This window comes from Corvus brachyrhynchos, unplaced genomic scaffold (genome assembly GCF_000691975.1).
Source record: "Corvus brachyrhynchos isolate BGI_N302 unplaced genomic scaffold, ASM69197v1 scaffold293, whole genome shotgun sequence".
NCBI classification, from domain to species: Eukaryota; Metazoa; Chordata; class Aves; order Passeriformes; family Corvidae; genus Corvus; species Corvus brachyrhynchos.
In genome coordinates, this window is record NW_008237410.1 from 1,024,951 (window position 1) to 1,041,702 (window position 16,752).

Genomic DNA, 16,752 nt, shown 5'->3' on the forward strand with positions numbered 1-16,752 from the left:
GGGCAGGCCGGGGCGGGGGGCGGAGCTGCCCGGCTGACGGTGGGCTCCTCTCTCCGCAGCCTGCGGGACGTGTCCCTGAGCTCGGACCTGCACACGCTCAACGCCCACTGCAACCTCATCGCCAGGATCCAAGGGCTCGACCACCTCCGGAATTTGCAGCACTTGGATCTGTCATCGAACCAGATCCGCCGCATCGAGGGGCTCAGTTCCCTGGCTAACCTGCGCACCCTGAGCTTGTCCTGTAACCTGCTAACCAAAGTGGAGGGTCTGCAATGTTTTTTATTTTTGTCCATTTAGCAAGTTACAAAGGTTTTCTAAGAGTCGTCCTAAAGTTTACTTCTGGAATGTTTGCATATAATTAAGGTTATACTAAGTTAGTATGGATTAGTATGCTAACTATTTTATAAAGTAGATTTTAAGATGCATATATAGAGTCTTTGTAAGCCTTATCATAGCAGAATGCCTTAACTTAGAAGGAAAACCTGATTTTTATATTGTGATTATGGTTTAATGTCATAATTCGTAGTTATGATCTTTAAAGGTTCATTTTTCAAGCTTTGAATTTGATGAAAGCAGAGCATTCTTTTGCAAATCATACTGTTTCTGTTTTTTCCTCATTTTGTTTAGGACTGGAAAAACTCTTTAATTTAACTATGCTGAACTTGTCATACAATCACATACATGATCTCTCTGGTAAGTGACTTTGCCATGTGCTGTGCAATATAAAGCATTTGCCTCACTTTAATTTTGAAAAACTCGACCGAGTGTATTTTGAGAAGTTTCTAGCACTTCAAGTGCCAATTCACTGAATAATTCTAATAAAGATGGCAATTGCTGCTCCTCTCAGCTTTCAAGTTTCTATCACCAAAGATTGTTCTGAACTGGAATTTATTCTTTGTTTGGTGAGGCCAAGCTTGTTCCGAAAGTAGTACAACAAACATTTCAAACTTACTTCCAAAATATTCCTGTCTTTCAGTTTTATAGAACAAAAATGCAACTTTACGTATGATATGGAAGTTCTCTTCTATATCTCTTTGTTGAAATGGTCAGTTATTGCTTGTAAGATTTTATGCTACAAAATCAAGAGAACTTGTAATGGAAAATTAAAATAACATTTGTAACAATTTTGTTAATGAGCTGAGTTATAAAATGAAACTTAAAGGAAAATGTTTATTTTTATATGCTTTTTAGCAGTCAGAGATTAATCTGTTTCTTTAAAGTTAGTTCACATAGCTAGCTTAACTGTTGTACTTTGTGGTAGAGTAGCATAAGTAATTAACATATGTAGTCAAGGATATGGAGCAAGTGTTGTTCTCTCATTTCCAGTTATGATCTATTATTTACTGGATATTTTTCAACAAGATGCTATTTGTTCTAAACCCCATAGTCTAGGACTGTAGCAGAAAACATTACTTTGTGGTTGTTTGGGTTTTTCTCTGAAATTTACAGGATTTCGATCCCTTCATGGAACCAGGCATAAGATAAGCCACATTGACCTTCACAGCAACTGCGTAAGCAATATTAATCACTTACTTCAGTGTGCAAAGGGGCTGCGCTGTTTGACAATCCTCACACTGGAAAAAAATGGAAAAGCCAATCCAGTGTGTCACACAGCAGGTATGGATCTTATCTTACGTAGATATTTTGTGCTCATTAGGTCAGTAATTTCCCTTAAGCTGTGAGCCATTTTCTGAAGCTTGCAAATTCATTCATAAACTGGCCAGCCTGCAGAAATCTAAATTCTGTCAAAATTAATTCATTTTCCATTTAAAAAAATCTTTTTTTTTTCCCCATGGCATATTCTCAAAATTGTAACTTGTATGCTTTGATAAGGCTCAACATTTTCACTTGTGAGTCCAGAGGAGGGCCACCAAGATGTTTAGAGGGATGGAGCACTTTTGTGAGGAAAGACTGAGAGAATTGGGATTGTTCAGCCTGGAGAAGAGAAAGCTTCAGGGTGACCTAATTGTGTCTTCTCAGTACCTGAGAGGAGCCTACAAGAGTCCTGTCCTAGTGTCCTAGTGACAGGACAAGGAGGAATGGCTTCAAACTGGAATAGATTTAGATAAGATATTAGGAAAAAATTCTTTACTGTGAAGTGTGATGAGGTACTGGAACAGGTTGCCCAGAGCGGTTGTGGATGCCCCATCCCTGGAAGTTTTCAAAGCCAGGTTGGATGGAGCTCTGAGCCACATGGCCTGAAGGAAGGAGTATTAATATTATAAGCTGGATAGGTGGAGAATTCAAAGAATGTACGAAGAGTTATTGAACTGTATAGATAGAGGGCAGGCACAGGAAGTAGATAGTCTGCTACTGATAGAGAACACAAAAGAAAGATCAGTAGCACTGTTAGCTTTTCCTTCTTTTCCCCCTGCTTTGGTTAGCAGTGACAGACTCTAGGAACCTCTGCATTTGTTAGCATTTTCATCCCAATAGGTGGCAGGTGTTTCACTAGGCAGCATGGAGACAAGTTGGAGAACGCATGTGGATACATCACTTTCAGTTGCATTATTTAGAGCTGCTGGTTTGGGGGTAGGTTTTTCAGGCCACTAAAATGTTGCGCTCTAAGTTCAAACAAGTTAAATTATAGCATCCTATATTGGTGTCGATTTGTGTGTAAGAAGGGAAAATCTCTTACAGGAAGGTAGAAATGGAGGATTGATACTTTTGGGAGAGCTCAAAGATAATTTCATTATGAAGAGTAGGACAGTAGGAATTACAACAATACAAAATAGCAACCATATCATGAGCATACAGCTGATGTAGGTGTAATATACGTACAGTTAGAAAAGAAACATCAGAGGTGCCTGCGGAAAACCAAATAAGGTTCTAAATAATCTTGTCAGGCACACCCATCATGTTTTACAAATACATTCAGGCACAACAGAAACAGTAAGAGCACTATTGAAGTTATCTGATTAACTTAGAAAATGCCACTAGTTTTCTTCTGCAAGTATTTACATACCTCTTCAAATCTATGTCTTTTGTGGCACTTTCAAAACCACAGTGTTCAGCAGCCCAAATTCCAGTAATTTAAAAATGTTAACTTCAGTGCTTTACAGTTTCATAATGGCTGACTTCATTCACTGAGAGAGGATGAAGTTGTCTAAGCCCTTTTGGAATTTGTTTTTCCATTACATTCATCTGCCCTTCCATTTGGTACAACTGTTTGGGTGCAGTAGGCTGATGTTGAAAGGTTGTCTGTGCAATTGCAGTGTGCTGATGGGGGTTGGGAAATCCTTGTGTAGATCAGGACTAGGCAGGCAGCTTCCCAGTTGATTCAATTTGTAGTGGTGTCTGTTGAAAGCCTTGGGTGGGGAAAGGTGAGACAATTGTAGATAACTCACTCCTTTTTTTCTTACATTAAAAATGCAGTGAATCATTTAAGATGATGAGGTACCTAATATACTAGACATCTCCTTAGGAGCTTGATTTCAATTTAAATGTGGTCTTTTTCTCAAGGTTATAGGGAAGCTGTTCTTCAGTCATTGCCCCAGCTAACAGCTCTAGATGGAAGAAATATTTCTGGTGAACCAGTGGACCTGGCAGAAGAAAACTGTTCAGATTTGCAGTGTTTAGAAGATATTATGGATTCTTTGGTTTCATCTGGGTGCCCTTCATCCAGAGATCAGGTGCCATAGTTTGTGTGTACTGGTTTTAAAAATGACACGTTCTATTTTTATATTGCATGCCCCATATTAATGCTACAAGGGTTGTCTTTTCTTCTGATAGAACCATGTCCCCTTACCACTGGCAACACCTCACATCGACCAGGCACTGGCTCAGTTTCGGCAGCGTACAAGGATACCAGTGCAAGGTGCCACCAGCTCCTCCACAGAGCTGGTCTCATCTTCTGAACCGGAGAAGACTGAGCTTGATAAAATACACAGTGAGATAAGGATTAAAAAAATAGAAGATCAGATTTTACAGATACTGCAAAAGGTGATTTTTTTTTTTCGGTGATTGCACAGCAAGTTTTATTTGTAAGATAAGGTGTGCCTTTCTGATAATGAAACATTTGCTGAACCAGAGTAGAGAATTTCTACTGGTATGTATGGACTGACTGTGCTAATGTATTCTTAATAATTTTGAGAAGCTGGGAATAAAATAAAACAAGTCTTTAAAACTGAAGATTGTACTTTGAATCATGACAACTTTCATACAGTATAAAAACCATAGTGTATGGGACTAGCAGATCTATTTGATCATGATATATTAGAAAATTCTTTTTATGTTTTTTATTTTACCCTGAAGCTGTCAATATCGTAGCTGAACCAGAGTAAAACATGAAATGCACCAGAGTACCTGGACAGTTGGTGAAAATTAATTTCGCCAATAGGTCTACTTGGTCTGATATGTTTGTCAGGTAATATAGTTTGTTTTATTAACATAGGTAGCTTAAGTTTGTTGGGTTTGCTTTGTGGTAGGGTTTGCATGGCTTTTTTGGCTTTAAGTGCTGTATTTGTTTTACATTTTTCACCAACTTTTTATGCCCAAGGATTTTACCAAACTTCAGGTATTTCAAAAGGAAACAACTATATGTTCTCAAGCATCCTGGGTTTACTTTAGCTTTAAAACAACAAAATATTTTAGCAGGGAGGGAAGGGATTGTAAAAGTAAAAAATTGGAAGCAATTATTTAGTTTTTATCAAAATTATTTTGTGTGAACTTTTTTAAAAATAGCTCCTGAATAAGTGTTAGAAATTAGCCAATCAGAAATTGTAACATTTCTATCTAGAACTTTGTTCTCTTCTTAGGTATCTGATAGTTCAAGACAGGAAGCTGCTCCAAGTGCTCTCAAAGCTAAGAGAGACACAGATCCAACTTCTGAGAGTGAAAATGAGAGTGGAAAAGAGAACAACAGAAAGGTCATGAAAGGAAGCAGGATCCCCACTTACCGTAAAACTACCTTATCCATGAAATGTCATGCAAGTCATCTAAAGAAGAAAGTAGCTGACAGGTATCCCAATGTTTACCATATAAAGCCAAAATGAACTAAACTGAATATTGTCAGCATGAGCAAAGTTTTAGCTTGAAACATTTTGCTGAAAGTGGTAAGTTGAGTAAATCAGTTCAGTTAAAAATGCCCTGAAAATGAGTAGCTACTGAGGCTTCATTCAGTCATTTCTCCTTATGAGCACAGTTTCTGTCTTGATGTGAGAAGGAAATAAAACTGAAGATTCCAGAACAAATATTTCCAAATTATAACAGCTTGTATTTCCATCTTTATTTTAAATTGTGGTTACAAAAGAATTCTCCACAGATGGAACTGAGTAATTAAAAAATAAAAATAAAACATACATGGTGTCAGAACAATGGTCAAGAATATGTATCCTTCATGAAGCTGAGTATGCTATAGTGATTTGTTTGATTTATATAGTAAATACCAGAAGTGATGAGTAGAAGACAATACAAATTGGAATATATTAGTTCAGTAAGCCACTGCAGCTCTACAGCTACTCTACTCTTCTAAAATTATTTCATGTCTATGTGTTCATGAGATGGTTTCAAATAGCATCTACTAGTTGTAAGTATCTTTTTAGAGCTGAATGTTTGAATTTAGCTGTTGCCGCTATGGTCTGATTGCAAATTATTTTCTAAATGATTTGAACTCTCTAGTATTCAGCTGCTGCACAGAACTGTAATTTTTTTTCATTTAAAAGCATCTGAATCCACTGTTACTGTTTAAACTCTGCATATAGGGAAGAGAAGAAGAGTTCCTCAAAGTGTCCATGCTCCAATAAGAAAGACTCTCATTTTAAAGTAGTGGGAAGAAAAGCTGAAATACTAACTGGAAGGCAGAGCAATATGGAAAAAGTAGAAGAATGTAATTCAAATCGCATAGAGGAATCAACATACCAAGTAAGTTTTGCATCATTTCAAGTTAAATAAAAGTATATCTTCACCTGAAGCCAAACATATGTCTCCTGGTCAAACTAAAACTGGAGGTGACAAAAATAATTGCATGTAGATAGTGTCAAAAGTAGTAGAGTTCTTGCAGCGTCAACTGGGAGAGGATGTATTTTTTTTCACTTTTATGGGAGTTTTTGGCCTGGTCTCTTGCACTTTCTTCTGTCATCCATGAATTCCAGAGAGATAAAAAAGTCCTGTCCTACAATTATAAATATTGTTTGTCATTTTTGGATATGCTTGAATATTTCTTAGTAAGTTGATGCTTATCACATTCTTGCTAAGGCACTGATTCAAGAACTGGATCAGGAAAAGGAAAGGAGGTGGAAAGCAGAGCAAGCAGAGAAGAAATTATTAGAGCATGTCAGTGAGCTACAGAAGCATGCAAAAGAAGAAAAGAATATTCAGAGTATGGCTGTGTACAATACAGACAGGTAGGGAAACAATGCTGTAGTCTAAGAGTTTGTTACGGGTATTTTTTTAGTTTCCAATAATTCATTTTGTAGGCTTAAAAAACAAGAACAGCTTTAAGCAATATACTTGGAAAATAAGGCATCAAGAAGTAGTGCTAGAATTTCTCTCAGTATTAACTAGTGACATTCCTTTCTGCAGCTTGCTTCTGGTTCTTGTAGAACAGGATCAGTGAGCCACTTTCCTACAGTTCTAGCTGTTACTTTCCAAACAATCTGTATCATAACTGTACCTTCAGTTCAAGCTCTAGTAGCTGTCCCATGTCATACTTCTGCCTTCTGTTTCCCAATCTCCCTTTCCACATATACCTAGAGTGTTCTTTGTTTTTTTCTGCACAGCATATTAGAAAAAAAATGTTTCTAGCAGGCCAGAGTCAGCCCATAGGCTATGTGCTGTGCAGGGCAGGCCTAGTACATCTTCAGAGAGATGGTTGTCCCCGTCCTTGTCTGTTCTGAGCAGCAGCCTTGTCTTCAAAAGATCTCCCTATTTTTGGAGATGTCTGCTCCATTTGTCTTTTTTTAACTGCATTGTATTTATCAAAACCACATTTTCTTTCTTTTAGGAAAAACCAAGCCACGTGCTTCCTGAGTTACCATCCGTGACTGACTGAATATTTCCCCTTTTCCCCTTCTTGTTTTAGGTTCACCTCCCGCTTTTATTTTATACCCATCTACATTTATACCATCTTCTATAAGAGGTTTATTATGTTTCTCTTCTGTTGGGATAGATCTTATATAAAAATTGATAAAATATTTAGGATATTTCAGAGTTTCTGAAGATAATTATTAAATTACAAATGGACAGTGTATGTTCGAAATTGATGTAAAGCAAAGTCATACTGGAATGTCATTTCCTAAAAGATGTATCTATGAGGTTGTCTCCACCTCAGGTTTTTTAAATTGAAGCTCCATAGAGTAATGCTACACATGACTTAAGTAATAGTTTACATCTTTTTAAACACTTTTACGTGACAGTGCTGTAAATAGTAAAATGCAGTAAAAACCAAGATATGTTGCTACAACAGTTACTAATGCCTTTTTCTCAATGTATTTGGCATCAAACTTACAGGTAAAATGTTTGTAATACAACTGCATTGCATTTATTCTCAGGTTAAAGGAATTGATATTGAAAGAGAGAGATGCCAAAGCAAGACTCCAAGCAGATGTCCAACAGTTGAAAGGTGAAACTGAAAGACTTACTAATGAACTAAATCAGGCAAGAAATAAAGAAGCAGAACATCAGAAGGCCATGCAAGCTTTAGAAGAAACACTGTCCAAGATGGAGACACAGAGATTGCAGCAGCGAGCAATAGAGGTAAATATTTTTCATGAGTAAGTTATACAGTGGCAACAGGGTGGCTACCATAGTCCTGAATACAAAGAAACACTGCATTTTACCAGCATTGAGTCTTGAGTTTTGCACAATAAAACCTGGGGCTTTTTTTCTACATAGTAGTAATTAATAACAGGTATCCATTTTAGTTGTCAGTTAATGTATTTTATAAATAGAAGTATGTCATGTGATGTGGTCTTAAGATACAGGAGAACAAATCCTAGGTACATAATACTGAGAGTTGATATTTTCTGAAAACAGAGTGTTACAAAGACAAGTTTTTTAAAATATTGCTAAAATCAGTAGAGATCTTACTGCTGGGATGGAAATCTGAGGGTTGTTTGTTCTGCTGATCTAAAGAATTAGATGCTTTTAATTGCAACCAGAACAAAACAGTGATTGCTGAGAACTTCAAAGATTCTGGTTAGTTTGTGTGATGTTTTGTTTTTGTTTGTTTGGGATTTTTTTGTTTTGTTTTTACAGCTAGAGAAGATAATGATGCTTTTGTAGTCAGGGCTCTTTGTTGAGGATACAAATATATAAGATCAAGATGCTGGACCAGATACTGCCACTATTTCTTTCTGAAAAATTAATTGCTGGATTTTCAGTGTCCTCCAATGTCTATTCCTTTTGTTTGTTTATATTCCTATGTTAGTCCATTCCTGTCTCACTGAACTTAAAAAAATTGACTCTTACCACATCCATGAAAAGTCAATAAACTGACAGTGTGGTGCTCTGGGAAGTGATGTTGTTCAGGTTCCCTGGAAGGAATGAGAATCAGGGAGTGTGCTGACAGACAAACTGCAAAGCACCATTCAAGACACTCTCTACTTTAGGCTCCTGTTCGGGCACTTGAGTGGCTCTTCCATTTCTTCCTTAGCAGCAGATACCCTGGAGCTGTTAGAGAATCTAGAAGTGACCTTCGGTTTAGATCAGGTATCTGCCTGTCAGTTTGAAATGTACTAAATTTAGTGATTTAGAGAACAGAAGAGTGGGATTTCTGTGTGTGTGTTTTTTTCTATCCTATAAGAATGGATACACCTTATTGATGTATGAGGTTTTTATTTTTCCTTTAATGAGTTTGTAGAAATAAGTCATCTCTTTTGGTGGTAGTAGCATTGTTTTTATCAACTGCAAAACTTTATTAAGGGAAAGTCTTTGTTCCTGTCTTTAAGATCCTGTAGCAAATACTCTGTAATAATTATGTTTCAAAGAATAATCATGATGCTCTAGAAACTAAATAGTATTTTTGAATGTTCAGATTTAATATACATTTGGCCTATTTTATCAATTCCAAGATTAAGAAATTCTAGAATATTTCATAGAGCTTTCTCATCTACATCCTGGCAATTACCTTCAGTGGTAAATTACTCCATGTAGCCACTGTTTAAGTCAGCTTCAGTCAGCATTACTAGATGACCTCTTGAAGGGGGATTCAAGATGAGTAAGTTTACTATGCATCTAAATGTGTACCCTGTTTTCAGGTAGTCTTTAAATTTGCATGCGTTCTTGCTTGGCATTTTTTAAGTGCTTCAATTTAGGAGAGAATTGCTTCTGTTCTTCCACAAAACAAAGGAATACAGTGGGGTGTGTCTAAAAGTTACTCATTAAACTATTCATGAAAAGGCTTACCATGTAGAACATGAGAACTTAGCCTTCTGAAGTGTCCTGATTCTGAACTACCATTTAATGAGTAATCAAAATCTTTTTCATAACTTTTTTCTCATCTTTTTGCTTCATGTTGAATCAGAAAAGAGTTTTGTATTTAAAAGGCTTAAGTCTATAAAATGGAATTACTCATAAAAGCTTGCATCGAATAGAAAAAGTGGAGTATGCCATCTGGTGTTTATACTGATTGTACATTTTTTGTAAAATCATTAGAAAGCAGCTCTGTTCAGCAACTCTAAACTGTACAAATCAGAAAGATGGAGATTTTTACAAAAGTGGAGTGTTAAAAAAAGAAATTCTGTTGAAAACATCTAAAAATGTTTTGTTTGAAACTAATACAAGTATGACAATATGAGAGTTTCTAATTGAGGAAATCATTCTGTCAATGCACTTCTGCTTCTGCAGGACACCTTTAAGTTCTTTACAAATTAAGTAAATGCCCTTGGTTCTTTATTAAGGTCACTTTTTGTGTTGTAGTAAGTTAAGTTAAGACTTTTTTTAAACATCTTGTCTTAAATTTCTTCAAGTGTTACAATATATATTAAGAAAAAACCAAAATAAAACCAAAACCAAACAAAAAAGCTCAAATAAACTCTTAGAAAGCACCTGTTCCTTTGCGTTCTAGTATAAAACATGAAGACTGGATTACAGATTTAAGAAAATCTTGTTCTTGTCTTTATGAATTCCACACAGATGAAACAGGTGCAAGAAGCAGAGCTTAAAGCATCAGCAAATGAAAGAGAAGTACAGTTACTGCGAATATCCGTCCGACAACAGAAGGAGAAGGTAAAACAACTACATGAGCTTCTTGTATTAAGAGAGCAAGAGCGAAGGTATGGGGTCATTATTTTCTTTTCACAAGTTAATAGAGATGCTTGTGTTGCCAACATGTTTTGCTTAAATGTGTTCTAAAGTACTGGTGTGGTTTTGTTTGGGTTTGTTTTGTTTGGGGTTTTTTTGATTAGTGGGAGAGATGGTCTTTGTGAAAATGTAGATGTACTCCCACACATTTTCTTGCTCATTTAAGAATATCTTGTAGATTCCTGACTCATGAGTTCATGTAGGCAACTTCCAGCCTTTCACGTGAATGGTTCTTGTCTTATTATATGGGTGAATTCTTTATTTTAAGTACTCGATCTGTAATCCAGGAATTATCAGATAAAAATAAAATTGTATGTGAATTACTGTCTGAAGAGCTGCATATGCTACAGTAACACAGTGTTCCAAAAAACCAGTCAGCTTCTGCAGTATCTTGCTTGTGGGTGGAGGGTGAGTTACTTGCCTGGCTGTTCTCCTCTTTGAAAATTTCCCTTTTTTTGGCAAATACTTGAGGCTAAGTTCTGTGGTGTTCAGCTAATACAATCAAATATGTGTACAAACTAAAGCAAGAAGCACCGTGTGGTATAGTAATATATAACAAAGGTTATTAATAAAATAAGCTGGTTACATTTGCTGAATTTAACAAGGGAAAATGTATTCAGATACCAAGAAAATTGCAGGTTTAGATGGGAAGAATCTGATAGCTGTGTTTTGAGAACTTCCAATAATTACCTCATAAAGCTCCAAAAGATGTAATGTGAAGGACAGTGGATATTTTATTTTATGTTGTTTTGATTTTAAGTAGATGAACAGAGTAGTGTTAAAGTACAGGGTAGATCTGCTTCATCATTGTCCTTTAGGTCCCTCTTGCTGCTGCTGCTTTTCAGGTTTTGGGTCTGAGTGAATAGCACCAGTTGTTGGGTGAGGGTGAAGGGAATGACTGACTGCAGAAGAGGGTGTCTGGCTGTACACGGCTTTTCTCTGATTCCAGTGTCACTTCCAGATGTTTGCTAACAGCAAAGCAAACAAGTGCTAACTAACAGGAAAAGCACAATTGAACAATTTCTACAAACGTTTGAATTAAAAAGTAAGGATATTCCTTTGGGTGTTTTAACAGTAGTCAACAGAATTTTCCTCATGCCAGGGCCATTGTCATAGAAGACTGAAAACTGTCTGTGCGATGAAGGAATTTATCCCATTTATTATGTAGTTCATTATCCTTGTTCAGTAAGGCCAAGGAAATGAATTAAAGCAGCATTGTGAGATCCTGCAGTTCATGTCTCAAGTATGCTTGACAATTTCAGGAAAGAACTTGAAACCCGAGTTGCTTTAAACGGACCTGAATTTCAAGACGCTTTGTCAAAAGTAATGGCTAAAGAGGAGCAGAGGCATGAGCAGCATGTTAGAGAATTTCAGGAGAAAATTGACATGTCAAACCAGAAGTACAGAGAGTTAGAAGATGAATTTCGTTTAGCTTTAACAATCGAAGCAAAAAAGTTTGAAGAGGTAAGACTAAGGGAACATTTCATCTCCCACTACTACTGGGGTTGTAGTTCTCTTAAGTATGCTGGGTTTGGGAGGATATTTTGGGTGTGGTTTTTGGTGTTTTGCTGGGTTGGTTTTTTATCCCTATGGTCTTTGCTCTAAGGATTCATGCAAAAATACTGGTAGAAAGATTTGAAATACCAGTGATTAGAACAATGACAGCAAATGCCAAGTCAACACTCAAAAACCCCAGCATTTTTGTTTATATGTAGAACATAATCAAAAGAAATTTTAAAAACACCTTCTGATGTTATTAATTTCCTTTAAAATATGTTGACCTTCTATTAGAATATATTCAATTACAAGTTTTACTCTTTTATGGTTTGTGTTTTGATAAGGTTATAGTTAAATACATATACAAGTGTATTTAATAATATAGTTCCTTATTGTGTAAATTTTCCAAATTGAATTTTGGATATACATTTTGAAACTCAAATTCGACACTTGCTTGCTTACTAAATTCCTTAGAGAATTTATTTCTGTGGCTAGTATGTACATTTTTTTATATGTTAAATAAAATATTAAATGCTTCACCTTAAGCTTGGTTTTCTTCGTTTTAAATCAGTTTTAAATAGATGGGAAAAGAGGGGAAAGAAAAGACAGGGGGTTTACCCTTCAAGTCTTTCTGTTGCAAGAAAAAAAGGTTTGAATGAACTTTGTTCTTCTTTTGAGATTTTAATGTCAATTTTAACAATGAGATTAAATCAAGGTATTGTTTCCAGTTACCAAGTATGGTTTTTCTGCTCTGCTTCCCATCCACCCATGGATTTTTTTTCTCTGTGTGTGGGTTTTGTTTGTTTGGGGTTTTTTTGTTATGTTTTGTTGGGTTTGGGTTTTTTCTACAAATATGTAGCTGGGTAGAATATGTAGCTGTTTTTCAAGTAGAAGTTTCACCAACAAACCAGGAGAAAACCAGTTTCAAATACTCACTAATTTCATAGACCACTGATGAATTTCTGTGTCTTCACTTAAAATTCAAATGTCAGTTGTGTTTATATATGCACACTTTTTTTTGAAATGTTAGCATTTTTTAAGTCATGTCTTATAAAATTTTAGGTAAAACACGGTTTTGAAAAAGTTTCTGCTGACCTAGTTGAACACAAACAAGCCCTCTTTGAGTTGGAACAAAGGGAAAAAGACATGGCAAGTCTGATCCAAGACCTGACAAATATAGTGGAGGAACAGAAAGGAAAAATTGCAGACTTAACAAAATCAAATGAAGAAGCTACAGCAAACCTAAAGGTATTTGTTTCAAAACATTTCAACTACATGTTATTTTTTTGTAATGTTTCATCTATAAAAGTTAACGATTCCATACAAGCTTGATAAACTAAACTAAACGACACAGGTTTCCTGTTGCACCAAAACCCAGTACTGCATGTCAGCCTTTATTCTTGCATCTTGCACTTCTATTTCTCACAAACACCGCTCCCCATATAGAAAAATCTAGATTCATTCTTGTCGTCGAAAGTGCACTCTTTGCCCTTCGAGCAGTAGCAGTTTATATATAATCAGCTGGTCAATCAAAACTATGTTAATATTCCTGACCCCTTGTAAATTCAAGGAAATAGAATATGCTTCTGCATTGGTCATTGTACGTGAAGTAGAAATGTAATTGAACAAATAATGCAGTGTAATTGTTAGGAGCTTAGTATCTCCTACTTGTATAATACTAGCAGTATTATTCATTATCTACTAATTGTCAAATTTTAATCTTAAACACTGTGGGCACAGTTGCTTTGTGGTAACATATTCTAGTACTATCCTATTATCCTTAATTAATTCTTAAAAATCTTAAGAACATAACTTCTAAATGGTCGTGTGATCTAGTCCAGCTTTGTGCTAAAAGTTGGGTGCAGTACAACCTCTGCACAGCTGTTTCTAATCTCCCCTCTACATGTTGCTGTCAGGGTGTCCAAACATTATGTTGTTGTACAGAATAGGATTCTGCCAGTCAGTGGTGCTTCTAAGAACAAAATTGGAAAATACCTACATTAAATAGCTGTAATCAGTAAAACAAAAAGTAGCTTGGATAACTGAAAATAAATACTTATCATTGGAAGTGAAAGTTCATCCCAGCTTCTGTCTCCTTCTGATTCAGTTTTTAATATCTTTACTTTCTCTTTTGCTTTTCTTGACTTCTGCATTTGTAATTCTAAATGGGTTTTTATAATGACATTGAGAATTTATAGTGGCTATTTAGAAACCAGCTTTACTGGTTTTTGGAATTGTATGTCTATTTGAAGCAAACATACGTGTTTCACAACTGGAACAAGATGCAGATAGAACCATGAATGCAAGTAGAATATTTCTCAGTGAACTTAATCTGCTGTATATAAGTATTACTTTCCTAATCCATTAGTACTGATTTGAAATTTTGAATGTTGTTTTAAATGATCGTACTGTCTTTTCCCAATGTTTGTTCATATAGTGTCGAACTGAAGAACTTGAAACTCTGATTGAGGAGGACAAACAAAAGGCTGTTCAAGTTGAACTTCTAAAAAAGGAAAATGGAAAACTTATTTCCCAGCTGACAGCCCAGGAATCTGTGATTGATGGACTAAAAATGGAAAGAAAAATATGGGGGCAGGAGTTGGCAGAACAGGGTAAAATAGCAGGTTATTTTTCTTTTGCAGAAGAAATGGTGGTGTTCAATATCTTATGTTTCAAATAAACACTCCAATATAGTTGTAATCATGACAGGGCCCTTGGCTGCCTTCCTGATCTTATCCAGTTGTAAAGATGATGTGCAAAAATAGGTGTTCTGTGGCACACAGGCTGGTATAGGATCTGTAACAGCATTTGTGGGAGTCAGCTGCGAATACAATATATCTGTTTCCTGAAAATGTGAAAATACCATAATGTTGAACAAAGAACTTTTAAACATGAAACTAGAAAAACAAGGATTTGTAAATAATGTTATGTATTACTTCTCATCTAGCAGGGAAGTCTAATATGAAAATTTCAGTATATATCTTAAAAGAGTGTTAAATGCTGGGAGGAAAAAAAAAAGTTTGGGCATTTTTTAATTTCATGTGACTCAGCACCACCTTGTGGTCCTTTGGGGTCTGTAAGATTTGCTGTCAACTATTTTTCAGAGAAGTTTTCAAAAAGGATAAAACACAGACCTTCAGTTCTGCATTTCCTCTTAAGTGTTATCTACCTACAGATTAAATCCCTACAGTGTTTCCATTGGACAAAATAGTCAGTACTTTGGTTTGTAAGGTTCTTACCTTTTCCTCCCCCAGCCCTATCTCCCAACATTCTACATCTTGAAATCATCTATAACATGAGTTGCTGTAATGTGAAAATCCTGTTTTGTCTAGGAGCTCATCTTGCACAAGATCGGGGGAAACTGGAGGCAAAAATTGAAGTTTTAACAAATGAGATTGACACGTTAAAAAAGCAAAAGGAACAGGACAGTGATACCATAAAAATTAAAAACAAAATAGTGGATGACCAGACAGAAACAATTAGGAGACTAAAAGAAGTAAGTGCCATATCTGACAATTTGTGTGCTTAACTTTCACTGCAAGTCTTAATTTTAGCTGTCACAAAGCCCGTGATGAAAGCTGGGTCTGCACTCGTAGTTTACCAACTCACAGATCACAATCAGGCTGTCAGTGGCAATTCATTTCACTGAGAGCAGAAGAGGGCTTTTTATTAAATTGATGCACAGTGATGGTACTTTGAATCTCCCACTGAACCATATTTATGTACAGACTTTCTTCTCTTTGCTTTGCTTCAATTTATTCTTGATAATGATTTTGAGAGAGGTGAAAGTAGGATAGCATAATTCTTCCTGAGTGTTTAAAAGAAAAGGAAAAACATTTATTTTACAACATAAATATTTTTTCTTTATTTTGTTCTTGTAAAACAGTGTTTTGGCAGCAGAGGTACTATGTTTTGTCCCAGAATTCCATTTGTCTCATTTAGAGACTTAAGACTAGCTTATTAATCAAAATTTTGTAGCATGTTATGTCAAAGTTAGATGCATTACTCATTGTTACAGATTGTGAGCTCAGTGACTTACATATAAGTTGTTTATTCAACTCTTATGTAGAATAAGAGTTCAAAATAACTTTTTTCTTAACTTGCTTTCAACTTCAGATTTGTGTTTTGATGACTTTGCTTTTTATTCTGACTTCTTTCAGATGAAGATTAAGTAACTAACTAAGTAACTGACTATCACTTTCTAAGTGTTCTTCATACATTCAGAAGAGTAAACTTTCACGTTCTTCTCTGCTTTATTCCATCGTAGACTAAACAAATACTCTTAAGGGGTAACAATAAAGTTTATGTGTTCTAAAATACTTGTCTTCTAAAGGGCTTACAAGAAAAAGAGAAACAAGTCAGAAAACAGCATGAAGAAAATCGGGAAGCTCAGAAATTGCTTCAAGTGCAGTTGGATGAAAAAGCTGCTGAATGTGAAAAGCTAATAGAAAAATTAGAAAGACAAAATGAAAGAAAAGACGAATTAAAGCAACTGCTAGAAGAAAAAGAAATAGAACTTGATGACATTAAGAATGCACACAGGTAATACAAATCACAATAATTCTTTGGGATCATTGTGTGCAACACAGCTCTGAAGTTATTCTATGTTCAGAGAGTACTCGCTTGCTATTAAAACTCACAGAAATGAGGAAAGATGGAAGCATGAAAAACTTTTCTGCCCTCCTAAGAAGTGGTATTTGCATTAATTGTAAATATGTGCATTTTATTTTCAGTGCACTGAAAAAGAGGTGGCAAGGTAAAGGAGAGCTGTTAAGCCAGCTGGAGGTGCAGGTTAAACAAATGAAGGAGAACTTCGATTTCAAAGAGAAGAAGTTGATTGAAGAGAGAAATAAAAGCCTTCAAAGTCAAAGGTGAACACTTTATTAGTTTATTTTGTGACTACTCAGTTACTGTAGAGTTGCACTATTAATAACTGCAGAAATGCTCAATTATGTGGTGAAAGAATGCGTTAATACCTTTTTAACTACTTGGTGAGCCCAGTTACAAACTGGG

General features: G+C 35.7%; 1 protein-coding gene across 1 annotated transcript in view; it reads left to right on the top strand.

Annotated features, from left to right (window-relative positions):
- The window catches only part of LRRCC1 (leucine rich repeat and coiled-coil centrosomal protein 1), a 20,620-nt gene that overhangs the window by 1,612 nt on the left and 2,256 nt on the right, over positions 1-16,752 (top strand). The window contains exons 2-17 of the mRNA XM_017731038.1: positions 7-265; positions 628-693; positions 1,450-1,617; positions 3,463-3,632; positions 3,733-3,942; positions 4,758-4,960; positions 5,703-5,862; positions 6,196-6,344; positions 7,491-7,695; positions 10,075-10,214; positions 11,505-11,706; positions 12,802-12,987; positions 14,177-14,351; positions 15,072-15,235; positions 16,073-16,281; positions 16,473-16,610. Coding sequence (XP_017586527.1) covers positions 7-265; positions 628-693; positions 1,450-1,617; positions 3,463-3,632; positions 3,733-3,942; positions 4,758-4,960; positions 5,703-5,862; positions 6,196-6,344; positions 7,491-7,695; positions 10,075-10,214; positions 11,505-11,706; positions 12,802-12,987; positions 14,177-14,351; positions 15,072-15,235; positions 16,073-16,281; positions 16,473-16,610 — 2,804 coding nt within the window. The remainder of the gene's footprint in view (positions 1-6; positions 266-627; positions 694-1,449; positions 1,618-3,462; positions 3,633-3,732; positions 3,943-4,757; positions 4,961-5,702; positions 5,863-6,195; positions 6,345-7,490; positions 7,696-10,074; positions 10,215-11,504; positions 11,707-12,801; positions 12,988-14,176; positions 14,352-15,071; positions 15,236-16,072; positions 16,282-16,472; positions 16,611-16,752) is intronic.